The sequence below is a fragment of the Mesoplodon bidens genome (genome assembly GCF_964165515.1).
Source record: "Mesoplodon bidens genome assembly, chromosome: 4".
Taxonomy (NCBI): Eukaryota; Metazoa; Chordata; class Mammalia; order Artiodactyla; family Ziphiidae; genus Mesoplodon; species Mesoplodon bidens.
In genome coordinates, this window is record NC_138160.1 from 174,176,574 (window position 1) to 174,192,325 (window position 15,752).

Genomic DNA, 15,752 nt, shown 5'->3' on the forward strand with positions numbered 1-15,752 from the left:
CTTTGCTGCAGTGCTTGCACCTGGACAAACTTCTTCTGTACCTGGACAAACTTCTTCAGCAATGAGAAACACAAAGAAGCTATAAGGGACTAAAAATAACTGCTCACATATGCATTTGGGGCAAATTATGGACAACAAGATACAAAAAGACCCCCCAAAAAACTCAACTGCCACTTATGAAGAGCCGGGAGCAAAAACAGGGTGTTGGCAGCAAAAGGAGGGTACTGCACATGCCCCCTACACTCACCACCACCAGAGGGGTGGGCACACCACCTAAGCCACCCCTCTGGCCCAGTCCCTGGACACGCCCCTACCCTCACCCCATATAAGAAACAAGCTCACCGTCCCCCACCCCCCAGAGAGAGAGTGAGCAAGGGAAACTGTTATGTGTTTTTGCTCCCCCCTGCTGCAGCAGGGGCCCCAAGAAAGGCTTGCCTGAATTTCTTGTCTGGCCTCTAGTCAACTTCTGTTGATTGGGGAAGGCCCAGAACCCTGGTGGGTATCAGGATTATTTTTGGAAGGGAGAACTGAGCGGGTGGTTACAACACACCAGAGAGCAATAAAACCAGAAGGCTTTCCAGGCACCCCTGCTCCTCTCATCTTCCAGAACCTTTTGACTTAAGGTCTCTTCTGTGCTCCCCTCTCTTTCACCTCAATCTTGGCTGTAGTCTCCTGCTTGACACCCCCCCTCCCAGCTGACACCCCCAAAGGCAATCAAACAACAACTAACACACCTAGGGGGCATCACCAGGGAACGGTAACTCAGATTGTCCCACTCCAGTTCCATTTCAAAGGTGAGGAAACTGAGAGGCTGGTCATTTGCCCAACAGTGGCAGGGCTGGTGGATAGTGGGTCTCCTGATTCAGGCACCAAGCTTTCCCATTGGCGGAGTGTGCATGCTATGTCCTGGAGGGTAGGGAGGGGTGTCAGTGGGCAGGGAGCTCCCTGCAGCCCTGGGAGGGTAAGAAAATCAGATGTGGGAAGGAGGCCTTGGATCATAGGGACAGGGTCTGGTGGCCAGCGCCTCTACTTGCTCTTTTGGCTCCTGCGTCCTCAAGAGACCCATGCAACAGCTCCTCACCTCGGCTGCCTGGCTGCCTGATGTCATTGAGATGGGTGGCAGCAAGGGGGCCGGGGATCCCCTGGTTATGACAGCTGGTCATGGGACGCTGACTCACTGCCGGCCAGACCACCTGACCACAAACGCAGGCAGAGAGGGCCCAGCAAGGGAGTTCCCCAGCTGCAGCCTTGTTTACCTCTAGCAAGCCTTGGGGGAGGGCAGGAGGAGGGCAGGGCTCAGCAGTGGGGCATGCTGGGAAGGCCAGAACCTGGGATCTCCAGGGGCGGGGGTCTCCCTGCTTCCCAGGGCCCCATTTCCTTCCAACCCCTTTCTCCCTGAGCTTTCCATCCCTCCCTGCAAACCCACCACGGTCCCAAACAGAGCCAAAAGGCAAGAAAGCAAATGTGTTCCTAGGGGCGGCCTCCATCTCAGCTGCCTGTTTAGACAGAGGCTGTGCCTGGAGTCCTTCCTGAAACCTGAGGCTCCCTAGAGCCACAGGGCTTTCGTTGGGCACCCCCCATGCTCTCAGATGGGGATGATGTAGTTCTGGGGTCAGGAAGCTGGGCTCTTGGTCTGGCCTGCCCTGCCCAGGGCTGAGTGGCTCCCAAGCTGCTGAGTCACACGGGGGCACCTGTGGGCCACTGCAGCCTCCGCCCACTGGAGGCTGTTGCCTCTTTGTCCCCTGACCCTGTCTGTAGGGCAGCAGGCATATAGGGTCACTTTCCCAGGCTTACAGCAGGGATGCAGAAAGAAGCCTGAGAGGGGACTGTCCTCTCTACAGGGCTGCTCTGGAGCTCTCTGCGAAAGACAAGCCACACCTGTGGACAGGTCCCTGCTGTGCTTCCACAACCAAGTCCCCCTTGCACCTGACTAACCAAATTCAACCTACTTTCCTGTGGTCTCCAGGTTTCCCATCCCTTGAAGTTTTACCTGCTTCCACAAACCCTACCATGAAAAAGCATGAATTTGACTCAGTAGGTTTGACTTTCTACTCACAGAACCGTATCTGGAGGGATTCATAGGGTGACATAACCTTCCTGCCTACCTTCTTCTAAGACACCCACCCGTAACAACCCCCTTCCCCCAGGCCATTTGAACAGGTCACTTTTGTCACATAAAGCCGGAGATGTCCAGCGCAGGAGGGAGGTGGGCAACAGAGGCCCAAAGCCTCTGTTTCTTGGTCCCTAGCTGGGGGCTGTTGAGCTAAGTACTGGGCTGCCCGTGAGGCCAACAGACCTGAGACCCCTCAGGCCCTTGGGCACCACCGGCTGACTAGTGGGTGTCCAGGCACCAATGGGGAGTCTCTTGGGCTGCAGTGAACACTTGGTGGCCACTGAGGCTCCAGGAAGCCTTAGCAGGCCCTCCAGTCAGGTGGGGGTGGGAAGATCCTGTGCTCTTCTGGCACCTCTCAACCCTACCCCCTATCAAACTGGGAGCTCCTCTGGTGCTCAGGCTTCATTTGGGGGTCTGTCCCTCAACTCAGTAAGGGACAGTCATGGAGGATGCTGGGGATGGCGGAGTGGGCTGCCACCTGAAAAGCTGATGGCTTCGAATGGGGTCGGCTGCCAAGAGTGGCAAGGTCAGGACAGCACCTCGGGAGCCAATTTGTTCTAGCTGGCGGTGCCCGCTGAGTGCCTAGGAACTTCCTGGCTTCCGGCCTCTGTTGTCCACCTCCCTCCTGCACTGGCCATCTCCGGGCGGCCTGGGTTCTGCTCTGCTGAGTCACGGCCAGGACCAGACCTGCGAGGGATCTGGGGCGGGACCCCGGCCGGTCCCTTTCCCTAGGTGCAGAGGCGGGCGCCAGACCGAGATGTCGGACTGCGGGGCCGGCCTCTTGGGGTCCCTGATGCATTAGGGGCAATGAGGAAAGGGGGCGGCAATGAGGGAGCCCAGCGCCGAGGAGGCTGTAGTGAGTGTGGGGCTCCCGCAGGGTGGCTCGCGCGCGACGTCCTGGCGGCAAGGGCTGGACCGGGCGCGCTCAGACCCCGCCCCCAGGAAGTGGGGAGGGCGGGGCTCCCAGCGTGCCCTACAAAAGCCGCACGCCTGAGCGGCTACCCTTGGGCTCCACTACTGCTTCCCAACTCACGGCGATGGCGTCGCTCACCGTGAAGGCCTATCTTCTGGGCAAGGAGGACGCAGCCCGCGAGATCCGCCGCTTCAGCTTCTGTTTTAGCCCGGAGCCCGAAGCGGAAGCTGAGTCCACAGCTGGCCCGCGGCCCTGCGAGCGGCTGCTGAGCCGGGTGGCCGCCCTGTTCCCCGTACTACGGCCCGGAGGCTTCCAGGCTCACTACCGCGGTGAGCGGGCGCCCTAAGGCAGCGGCGCGGGGTCGTGACGCAGTCCTGCCCTGCCGGCGGGGTGGCTGCCTCTTCTTTCTCGTCGGGCCTGGTGGCGTCTGCGGGGGTTTGCTCTGGCTGCTCCCTGGGTGGACGGCGGCCCGCGAGGGTCCCTAGTTCGGCTTCGGGTGCCATCCTGGTGACGAGGAGTGGTGACTACAGCCGGCCCTTGTAGGGTCAGGCGCTGCCAGGCTCTCCGGGCGGATCTCAGGCCTGGCGGCGTAAGAGACCTCCTCCCCCACCCCCACCCCCGCCCGCCATGATGTTGCAGATCTTGGCGAAGGCGCACCGGGGCGTCCTCACCGGCTCGCGAGCAGGCACAGGGTGGTCAGAGGGGCACTCAGGTTACAGTGACATCTTGCTGCTGCCGAGTCTGGGCCTGCTAGTGCCAGGTGGGGGTTGTGATAATAACCCGGAAGAGCCTGGGCCGGCAGACTGGGAGGAAGGGCTGGCTGGGGAGGAGGACTCAGCTGTGCGGCCTGGCCCGCGAGTTCCGGGCCGCCGGCTGGGAGGGGAGATCGGGGACAGACCACAGAACGCCCAAGACCAGGCGGAGTCCAGACGTTATCCCATTGGCAGTGGATAGAGGGACCAGATGGAAACGTGCTTGAGAAGTGTTGGTGTAGGGACGGAGCCCAGGAGCCAGCTCAGTTTATAGCTGCGCTGGCAAGACCGGTGACTGCGGGGGGTGGGGTTGGGGGAGGTGGTTGTGACTGGGACGGAGGCGGGCCTGCCGGTGGGTGGGCCCGTGCTAGGACCGTCCTCAGGGCCCCAAATTTTAAAATTTATTTTCAGAGTAGATCGTTGTTTATTTATTTATTTTTAAAATTTTTATTGGAGTGTAGTTGCTTTACAACGTTGTGTTAGTTTTTGCTGTACGGCAAAGTAAACCAGGCATACATATACATATATCCCCTCTTTTTTGGATTTCTTCCACCTTTTTTTTAATAACAGTTTTATTGACCTACAGTTCACATACCACAGAATTCATCCATTTAAAGTGTACAGTTTCGGGCATATTTACAGATTTGTGCAGCCGTTATCACAGTCATCTTGGAACCTTTCCATCACTTTATGAAGAAACTCTGCGCTTTAGCTATCCTCCCATCCCCATCATCCCATACCCCAGCCGTAGACTACCACTAATCTACTTTGTCTGTGGATTTCCCTATTTTGAACATTTCATGTAAAAATATGTAGTCTGTTGTAACTGGCTTCTTTTACTTAGCATAATGTTTTAAAGGTTCACCTACGTTGTAGTATGTATCAGTATTTCATTCCTTTTTGGGGCTGGGAAAGGTTCAATTTTATGGACACGGCACATTTTGTTGAGCTGTGCATTAGTTGATGGACATTTGAGTGGTTTCCACCTTTTGACACAACCCCTGTTTTTATGGTGGATGTTGCATCTGGTGACCCATAGACCTGAACCAGCCTGCAGATGTATGGTGTGGTTTGTCTTGCATGGTGATGCTTTAAACCATTTGAGCCAACATCTAAAAACTGGAGACTACATATAAATACGTAATTTTAGCTTTGTTGGGGGAGGAAGCAGGCAGATGTATTCTACTTTACTCTCCTAAGCCACAAGAGGTCCAAGGCCTTTGGAGGGGCTGGACCCCTGAGGAGCAGGTCACAGATGGGGATCTCCCACAGTTGATGGGGGCTGGGGCTGGTTGGATGTGGATGGAGACAGTACCTTTCTGACAGGGCAGCTAGTGCAGAGGCAGAGTGGCAGGTGGCCAGGTGCTACCATTGCTGCACCTGCACACACGTACTCTGCCTTTCGTGTGCGCCCAGGGTCCAGGTTGGAGTACTTACTCTCCAGGCAGTGGCAGAGTGAATGGGCAGTTTGGCCTCAGCCCTGCTTTCCCCTGGCTCAGACAAGTGGGCTTCAGTTTATAGCCCTGCAAGTGCCCCTTTTCGCACTGGCCTCAGCCCTTTTCAGCAGCTTGTGTCCAACTGAGAAGGCCTGGGTGCTCACTTGCTGTCTTTTAAACAATCTAGATGAGGATGGGGACTTGGTTGCCTTTTCCAGTGACGAGGAACTGAAGATGGCGATGTCATATGTGAAGGATGACATCTTCCGTATTTACATTAAAGGTAAGGGGCAGCCTGAAGCCAGGTGTTCCTGCTGAGTACAACTGGCTTGAGGTTATGGAGACGTTCCCCTAAAGAAGGGGTGAGGAGACTGAAGGCTGTTTAAGACAGGGCCATAGTCATTGCTGTGCTTGGCCTGAAAAGGAGTACTGCCCACCACAGGGGGTGAGGTCGGAGGGTCTCTGGGTTCACTTAAAAAAAAAATAAATTTAATAAATTTTTAAAATAAATTTAATACATTTATTTATCTTTCATTTTGGCTGCATTGGGTCTTCGTTGCTGTGCGCAGGCTTTCTCTAGTTGCAGCGACGGGGGCTACTCTTCGTTGCGGTGCAGTGGCTTCTCTCGTTGCAGAGCATGGGCTCTAGACATGTGGGCTTCAGTAGTTGTGGCTCACAGGCTCAGTAGTTATGGCGCACAGGCTTAGCTGCTCCACAGCATGTGGGATCTTCCTGGACCAGGACTCGAACCCGTGTCCCCTGCATTGGCAGGCGGATCCTTAACCACTGTGCCACCAGGGGAGTCCCTGGGTTCACTCCTGATCGTGCCCACAAGCTGAGGGTTTGTTTAGTCGGGGCGAGGCCAAGGCCGTGCAGACGCCGCTCATCTCTGTTGCTTTGCTCTTGCCTGGGCCGCCCGTCCCCAGGTCACAGGCGCAGGGACTGTGAACCTCCTAGCAGGCTCTGAGGTTGTGTTGTGGTCACTTGAGTAAGTGAATTCGCGTGGATTCGGTGTTGGAAGGGTGGCATGAGGGACCTGCTGACTGTGATGGCCCCATAGTGGTGACAAGCAGGAGTCTTCCGTGGCTTACAAAGAGTGTCATGGCTTTCTGCCCTGCCTGCAGAGAAGAAGGAGTGCCGGCGGGACCACCGACCCCCATGTGCTCAGGAGGTGCCCCGAAATATGGTGCACCCCAACGTTATCTGTGATGGTTGCAACGGGCCAGTGGTGGGGACCCGCTACAAGTGCAGCGTCTGCCCTGACTATGACCTATGCTCTGTCTGCGAGGGGAAGGGCATGCACAGGGAGCACAGCAAACTTGCCTTCCCCAGCCCCTTCGGGCACCTTTCTGAGGTGAGTGGGGCCTCCCTGTGGGCTCAGGGTGGGTGCAGGGTGGCAGGAGCCCGGTGGCAGGAGCCCCCTGACCTGGCACCACCCTGCCCCTCTGTCTACCCCTGCCCAGGGCTTCTCTCACAGCCGCTGGCTCCGGAAGCTGAAACACGGGCACTTTGGGTGGCCTGGCTGGGAGATGGGCCCACCGGGGAACTGGAGCCCACGTCCTCCTCGAGCGGGGGATGCCCACCCTGGCCCTGCTGCAGAACCAGGTGAGACTTGTGTCTGCTGGCCTCTGAAGGACGAGATGTGAGGGCTGGCAGAGCTGGAGGGCCTTCCCTGTGTCCTGAAATCCTATGTGCCTATGGCTGGGCTGGGCACTTCATGGCCATTCCTGGCATTTAATCCTCACAAAACCCAGCAAAGTGTGGAGCATTATCTCCATTGTACAGGTGGGAAAACTGAGGCACCTAAGTGCCCAAGGCCACTAATGCACCTGCCCTTGCCCACTTCCTCATGCTGCCCTCTGAGGTGGTCCTCACATATAGACGGGAGGCCCCCTCCAGCACCTGCATCTCCGCAGTATACTCTCTTCTCTTTTATGCTAGCTGTCAGGAAAGTCAGAGCCAAATTTGCACAAGTCTTTTAAAACACAGTCCCCAAGTTAAAAACTTACATATAGCTTGCATTCTGAACTTTAGGATTCTGGTTTTATTCTGATTTTATTAATCTTACTGTGTCCTTGGATTCACTTCATCTTTAGAGACAAAGATGGGGATGTTTGATTCGAGTAAATAATATTTCATACTGTATGTACTGAGCCCCCTGCGGAGTACCAAGGCAGCAGGAACACAGATGCAGGGGGAGCAGGAGGGGAAGTGGTCTGAAGGACCACGGGGCCCAGGAGGTGGCCCGGAGAGGGAGGGAGAGAGGGAAGCACTGGAGTGTAGGCTGCTGGGACGGGGCCCCGGGGGGAGGGCTCCTGGGATGAAGGTGACAGGACTGCGACAGGTATCCGTCATTGAGAGACATGCTTTGAATTAAGTGTATCTTTGTTTTTGTTTTTTAAAATCAAAGCTTCTGGTCCATCGGATGATCCCAGTGTGAATTTCCTCAAGAATGTAGGGGAGAGTGTGGCAGCTGCCCTCAGCCCTCTGGGTAAGTGGTTGCCTCGTCCGTCCGTCCTTTGATATCAGCAGAGCATTTTGGTAACCAGTGTGTAGGTGGCTGTTGTGTGGCTTTCACTTGGGATACTGCAGAGGAGTGGCAGCTGATGTGTTCTTGAGACCAGTAAAGATTTGTTGCCACATATCAAACTTTACCAAGTGCTGCACCACAGGCCACTCGAAGTTGCATTCCCTGACAGATTCTTGAGCTTTCCACACAGAGTGTGGAATCAGCCAACGTGTGGTTGGGGTAATCCCACTAGGGAGGGTGACCAGGCTCAGTTGCAGGGCTGGCCTGTCATCTTCTGCCTGTTTGTCCTTTGGGAGAAAACCAGTCTGTATTTCTCCTAATGTGAGTCTTGGGGTTTCTTCAAGGACTTGTGTGAGTAGTTAGTTGAGATGCCATATTGCCTTTCCTCCCTTTTTGCAACCCCCAACCTTTCCTGGCGCTTCCTGAGTGCTGGGCTTGTGCCGGTGCCGGAGAGAAGGGAGGAAGGGAGGAAGGTTCTCTGTGTGCCGCCAGGTTACCAGTGCGCAGGCCCAGGGTAGGTGTCTGGGTGGATGAGCCTCCATAGTGTGCCCGGCCTGAGGCCAAAAGCTCCAAGAATTTAGAAAGCACTTGCTGTGTTTTGGCAGCAAGAATCAGCTAATGAAGGTGATTATGATGAATCCACGATCTTGGACTAGAAGAGAGGTCATCTTTGTGACTGCATTGGCAGAAAGTGCCCACCTGGTCTGTCCAAAAGTTGTGTCCATGTCTGAAAGAATGCTGTAGGAGGGTGCCCAGCCCCACCTGCCATCCACCCTGTGGCTCACAGAGCATGACTGCCATTGCTTCCAAACCGAGACCATTTCTGTTCACACTCATTGAAGCAGCAGTGACATCTCGGTATTGCTGCTACATGAAATAGCTCAATTCACACATGGTTTCTGTACTGGAGTTAAAGGTTCTTCTTGAGAGTGAGGAAAAAGAATTGCTATATTTAATGCTTTCTAAGGAGGGTAACAGTGGAGTAGTGATGAAATAATTGGGAGATGGGTTATCCCTAAACCCTGACACTCACTTAAGACATAGTGAAAGACATAGTAGAATTTTAAGAAATTCAAACTAATGGGTTGCTACTTAGGGGCCATGGGAAGTTTTCCTCTGGAAGATAGTAAATGGACAGTGGTTCTGACTGAGTATCAGAATCACCAACAAAGGGTTGGGGTTTTTGGGGGGGTTTTTGGTATATAATTTGGTGTATGGAAACTATTAAAACTAATTATTCTGAAGAACAAAGTTTTTCACTAGAAGAATGAACGAGACAACCTGGGAAGTCACAATACCAAGTCTAGGTTCAGGCAGGGGACTTGAAAAGAGTGTGGAGTCCCAGGTCCCTTGATTCGGTGAGTGGGTCTTGGGTGGGGCCTGGGGTCTTTGTGTTCTGAAGGCTTCCCAGGAGACTGCGTCATGCTTGCTTTCCATGCCAAGACCCATCTGAGCTTGTGAAGTGTTTCAGAACTTGACCTGGATTCCCCACTCAGGACACAAGTGCTCAGAGGTCTTTGGGGATAAGGATTAAGGCCTTTTCAGATCTTTCGAAGTGGATGGAGTTGGTTTCTACTAACTAGGGAGGAGCCTGGAACCCTATAAAACAAGAAAAGTTTCAGTAAGATATGCTTTTGAGTAATTTCCATTGACAAGAGCCATTCGAGGAATGGGTTAAACTCTGTTGTTGGAGTTATGGGTATTTTCCTTTCTTATGAGAAGCTAACAGGATGACTTACTCTGCTAACTGCCTACAAGGGACCATTTGTTCCCAGATCATGGGCCCAGAGGGGATGTAACCGACACCTCCCAGAGGGCAATGTGTGCAGAGAGTCGGTGGCTTTAAAGTGCAAACCTGAGGCCTTTTTTTGGTAGGTGCTGTGAGAGCCAGCTGAGCAACACCATGAGGCCTAGGGTGGAGGTCACAGTCACCGACACTTAGGATGTAAAATAGCAGGGCCCTTCCTCGTCATGGGGTCTTCAATAAATGCCCCCACACAGAGGCTTTTGGGACAGCATGGCAGAGACTGGTACAGGCTTGTAAGCCCTGAAGTCTTAGATTATCATTAAGTTGGAGAAACCCTAGTTAAAAAATCTCAATGATCCATTTACAGAAGCGTCACATCATTCACCCATTTAGAAAAGTGAGAAAGTATATGGGTATTCATTGTACTGTTCTTCCAGCTCTTCTGACTGCTTGAACCTTTTCCTAATGAAAAGCTGTAGGGGAAATGGAAGGAGAAGAACAATTTAAATTTTGCAGATGGCGCACCAGTAGCTAAGCCTGCTTTCATCTCTGCTTGCTCCTCAAACTCCACTAAAATAATAGTGAAGGGATTAAACAAAAAAATATAAAGCATCATGGATAAAGAACAAGAGAAAAAAGTAATAGAGGACAAGATAAAATGAAGTTATCAAACCTTGGAAGATGGGAAGCGGATGGAGGACAGTAACAGAGTGGGGGCATCAGAAGCCTGTGCACCTGCACAGGGATGCCACCGAGAAGCAAGACCGGCTGTGCAGGGACCAGAGAAGGCCAGGGACCCAGGGGAGGGGTTGAAGACGCCTATTAAGGATCATGTAGAGACTTCACAGTCCCAGTCAGCCAGATGCTGGCCCTTGCCAACCCTTGCAGGAGACCTGGTGTTTAATTTAATTGCTTGAGCACTTGACCCAGGGAAGCTTCAGAGGTGGGGACACTAGGGACACAGGGCAGGGTGAGGCACCAGCCTGAAACTGGGCATCATGAATGAGAGTGAGTCCAGCAGAAGCTGGGGAGTCCCTGCTCAGGAGAGGCTGAAGGCACCAGAGGAGCATCGGACAGCTCTGCCACCTATAGGATCCCAGTGTCTGGCTGGGCACCCCGTCACCCTGCAGTTGGAAGATGACGACGGCCCTGGCCCCAGGGAGAGTGCTTCCCATCGCCTTTTCCTTAGTGCCTCGTTAGGATCAGGCAGCTATGGGTCGCCAACACTTCGGGGAAAACCTCCGTGCTCGGGAGAAAAGGAACTGGAGGAAGGACTCAATAGGGAAGAGAAGGTTAACATCCTCAGTGAGAACAGAAAAGTGTTTGTATCCATGAAAAACAGGGTACCGTAAAAATGATAACATAAAGGAACAGAATAAGAACGTTCTTGGAAATTAAAAAAAAATAGAAAAAAGACAACTTCAAAAGAAGTCTCAGGTTTTAAGATCATCTCGAGGAAATACTCTAGAAGCAAAACAAATAGAGGCAGAAGGAGAGAAAAGATGGGATAATTTGAGGATTAATCCTGGAGGTCCAATATAGGATGAAGGAATTCCAGAAAAAGAACAGAGTAAACTGTAGGGAGGAAATGAACAAAGAATACAAGACAGTCTCTTGGCATGAAGGACATTAACCTCTGGATTGAAAGGGACCCCAGATGCCTTATGTAGCAACTTCTTGGAGTCCATCTTTCAGGAGCATAACTTTATGCTATGCATTGAGTATATGATTCTCAAGTAAGTACACTTGAGAATTTTATTTGTAGTTTCAGATCCTCCCAATAAGATAAATTACAGAACTCTAGTATCTCCTGGCTTTTCCCTACATATAGGAAATATAGTAGATAAGTGGTATTTCCACTTTAATAGACTCAGCAGTATAACAGTGATTGTTAACCCCCTCCATTTGTATATCATGTTACAGTGTGATCCCACTTTAGTATTTTATGGTTTTTATAATGGATGAGCATCAAAAATATAGTCCATATCATGCAGCTTTTATTTTGATTCAGAAATCTTGGTATTTTAAAAAATTTTAATAAAGTATATCACATGTTAAAAAAAAAAAGAAAAAAAAGAAAGGGACCCCAGATGCCTTGGACGGTGACTGAAAAAAGACCCCACACCAAGGGTCACTGTCAAGTGTCAGAACCCTTGGGATAAAGAGAGACTCTGGAAAACTCTCCAGGATGCTATAAAAGCTTGGGAATTGAAGGAGCACAGCAAGAGCTGAAAGACAAGTGACTTTAAAAGGCTCATCTAAAATGGTTTTCCAACCTCGAATTCTGTACCCACCTAAAATGATCGTGTGGGAGCAGAACAAAGTTGTCAGGAGTGCAAGGGTCTTAATCATCTTACCTGGGCTTGAACTCCCTCTCTCTGGCCAAAATGAAGAAATAAGCCCAGAATGAAGAAAGAGGTGCTTGACAATGGTACCCAGCACATGAAAGAGTGACAAGAGGAGTTGCCAGGATGGAAGGAAAGGTGTAGCTGTGCCTCTGGCCCCGAGAGCTGCCTGTCCAGGCTGGAGCTGGAAGCTCCATGCCCGCCAGGGGTGGTCTCCAGGGAAAAAAACAGAACGGATGCGGTATCTGATACACTTAACGTGTGTTGTAGAAAACACTATAGAGAAGCTGTGGGAGAATATGGGGAAAGTTAGCAAATGAAAAGGAGGACATCGTTACTGCTACAGAAACAGAAAGACTCTACGAGTAAATAAGGCCAGTACTTGGCCCAGCAAAGAACAATATTTATGTAGTGGCACTAACGTAAACGCTGAATGCTGTTTTTACCAAAACTTGAGTTTGTGAAAGGACAGGGGAAGGGGTGGTAAAGTGTTGATCTTCCAGAGTAAGAAATATGCAGTAAACTTGAGCAGTCGAGAAAGAAAGAGCATTTGTGGGTTGACAGCTGTCTCTGGGGAGTGGGCAAGGCTGTGTGGCAGGGGGCAGGGAATCTTCTATAGAAGACTATAGTCTTTTTTTTTTTTTTTAATTTTATTGAAGTGTAGTTGATTTACAATGTTGTGTTAATTTCTGCTGTACAGCAAAGTGACTCAGTAATACATACATATATTTTTCATATTCTTTTCCATATGGTTTATCACAGGATATTGAATATGGTTCCATGTGTTACACAGTAGGACCTTGTTGTTTATCAATTCTATAGCCTTTTAAAATTGTTTGACTCTAAGCTATGGGCATGCCCTTTGAGAAATTAAAAATAATTAAAAACATAGCCCCGATGATTGTCCACTCCCTTCCCCTCAGTAAGCATGTGCCCCAGAGTGTGAGAGACTGGAGGTAGACACACCAGCCAGTGCTTGCAGCCTCATGGGCCTTGCACAGAGTTTGCACGGGCTGTCTGCCCGCCTAAACAAAATTCGCGTGTTCAGTGTGCATGTTTTTCACATTACTAGGCCCCTGCATGCAAGTGCGATGCTTTATGTGGTCCTCACCACTGTGGCACAGGTGGTACTGGCCACACGTGGTATTTATTTGGCTCTCACCGTATTCCAAGGGCCTGGCCCTGCCTGCTGTGCAGCCGCTGTTCTACATGGTTAGGGGAAAACAAGGTCTGTTTATGGACTTTCTGGCTCTGAAGCTCACCTGGGATGCTAGCTATTAATCAAGTTTTTGTTTTCTCCTTGGCTTCCAGGCATTGAAGTCGATATTGATGTGGAACATGGAGGAAAGAGAAGCCGCCTGACACCCACCTCCCCAGGCAGCTCCAGCCCAGAGGAGAAGTGTAGCTCTCAGACAAGCAGCTGCTGCTCCAACCCCAGCAAGCCGGACGGGGACGTGGAGGGCATGGCACAGTCTCTGGTGGAGCAAGTGAACAAGATCGCCCTGGAGTCAGGGGGTCAGCCTGAGGCAAGCACCCTCCCACGTCATCCCCAGGTTGTGGCCGCCCAGAGCTTCTCCCGGCATCCCAAGCACAGCCCTTCCCTGGCACTCAAACAGCCAGAGGGACCCATTTCTGTTGCAGAGTGTCGGTGGCATTTAAGTTGTTCTGTGAACCTCCACTAGAACTTTGTAAAGCAAAAGCCTCTTTCCAGTCCTCCATGCCCTGACTCTCCCAGGCTGTGGTCAGGTGGCCTGTTGTCCTTGTCCTTGTGCTCATGGGGGGTTTTGTTCCAGGAACAGATGGAGTCTGATAACTGTTCAGGAGGAGATGATGACTGGACTCATCTGTCTTCAAAAGAGGTGGACCCGTCTACAGGTGAACTCCAGTCTTTACAGATGCCTGAATCTGAAGGGCCAAGCTCTCTGGATCCTTCCCAGGAAGGACCCACAGGGCTGAAGGAAGCTGCATTGTACCCACATCTGCCACCAGGCAAGAGATTTCAAGTATTTTGTATTTCTATCTTTTCCATTCAGAGCATCCTATCACTTGCTTTTAGCAACACAGAAAAACATGATGTCCTGTACTGCATGGCTTGTCTGTTGACGCAAGAGAAAACTGGGAGTTGGTTTTGTCCTCTGTGTCTATACTGAGCCTTAGTATAAGCTCAGCTTTCTAAAACTTAACATCCAGACCCAGAATTACAAAGGCAGATGTGACGTGGTGGCGGCGCTGGCTTTGGCACTGCCATGCACTACTAAAAGTGGACTCGGGGTCCATCTTCACTGTTTCCTCGTGGAAAGTGCTGACCTTGGAGCAGGGGTCCTAGCCAAGGCTCCGTTAGGAGCCAGGCAGGAAGCCACCGTGTGAAGTAGGTGGTGTGGAAGCAGTAGGGCCGGGTAGAGAGTGTGCCAGCCTGGAGAACTCACACTGAATAAAAGAGGCCACTCACACCCTGCTCTGGTTCATCACTGTCACACGGCAATGACTTTTAAAACAATATTCAAGTGGAAACCCATTCTGTGGGCCAAATTCAGCCCTTGGCCACCAGTATTTATCTTCTCTGCCTTAAAGCAGGGAGTGGCAAACTACGCCCCATGGGCCAAGAATGATTTTTTCATTTTTATAATGGTTGGAAAAAAAGTCAAGATGGGAAAATTAGATGAAATCCAAATTTGTGTTCATAAATATAAGTTTTACTGGAACACAGCCATGATCATTTGTTTGCATTTTGTTTGGCTGCTTTTATGCTTCTAACAGCACAGTTGAGTAGTTGTGACAGGGATGAATAGCCTGCAGAGCAGCTTAAAATATTTATTCTCTGACCTTTTATAGAAAAAGGTTGCCAATTCCTGCCTTAGAGGGTCCCTGTGAGGGTTAAGACCTTGTAAAATGGCCAGGCCCTGCAGGCCCTGGGTACTTGCTGGCTGGACAGCATGCTGCCACATACAGGTCACATCTGGGGCCCAGTGACTCTTCCTCATGGCTGTCATTACTCTCTCTGGCAGAAGCTGACCCCCGGCTGATTGAGTCCCTCTCCCAGATGCTATCCATGGGGTTCTCTGATGAAGGCGGCTGGCTCACCAGGCTCCTACAGACCAAGGATTATGACATTGGGGCTGCCCTAGACACCATCCAGTATTCAAAACACCCACCGCCGTTGTGACAAAGTCTGCCTACCCATTCTGTGTCCCCTTTCTTCTCTCATAGTTGTGTTGAGCTAGTATAGCACCCCAGTGCCTCTGTAAGGGCCAGTTTCTCTGCATTCTTCTTCCAGGATCTGGGGGGGTGGGGACGCACAAAGCCATTTAGGGCAGTAGAACAAGTGACACGAGGGGGTAGTTCTAACTAGCTTCCTGTGGGCGCCTGGCTCCTTGCAGCTGGGGGTGCCCGGCTCCTTGCCGCCGGGGGGTGCCCCCCTGGGGCAGAGCGAGAGACTCCTTGCTGGGGAGGGCGCGGAGGCCACACTGCATCATATTCCCGCTCTCCCTGCAGGATTACACCAGCAGTCCAGAATAGATCTTGCCTAATGGCCTTCCGCTTTTTTGCTTTTTTTAAAATGACTATAGTACACTGATATGTAATTGATTTTCTGCTAGAAATCTGCTGTACTCCGAATTTGGCTAGAGTATAGCCAACATTCTGTTGGTGCGGAGAAGGCTGTCCTGTAGTGATTACTAGAGGGTAGGACAGCTCAGGACTTTGGCTAAACATCTGGGAATAAAGAAGGGCTGACAGGGGAACTGATGTTGTTCACTGAGTACTGCCTGTTTCACAACTACTGTAATTTTCTCATTTCCCAATGTGTCAACTGCTTTTAAAGTAAGAAAATTGCTTTGTAGCCATTCTGTCACCATATTTGTAAACAATCTTAATTAAATGGTATAAGCACTTTAATCAGAGATGGTGCAATGAGAGA

The 15,752-nt window shown here is 51.3% G+C and overlaps 1 protein-coding gene across 1 annotated transcript; it reads left to right on the plus strand.

Moving 5' to 3' along the window:
* The first annotated feature begins 3,101 nt into the window (after nt 1-3,101).
* SQSTM1 (sequestosome 1) lies at nt 3,102-15,735 on the plus strand. The gene is made up of 8 exons (XM_081232850.1): nt 3,102-3,355; nt 5,402-5,497; nt 6,339-6,568; nt 6,678-6,819; nt 7,625-7,705; nt 13,148-13,362; nt 13,630-13,825; nt 14,842-15,735. Exons 1-8 carry the CDS (start codon nt 3,151-3,153, stop codon nt 14,997-14,999), a joined length of 1,323 nt encoding a protein of 440 aa, XP_081088976.1. The 5' UTR covers nt 3,102-3,150; the 3' UTR covers nt 15,000-15,735.
* The last annotated feature ends 17 nt before the right edge of the window (nt 15,736-15,752 follow it).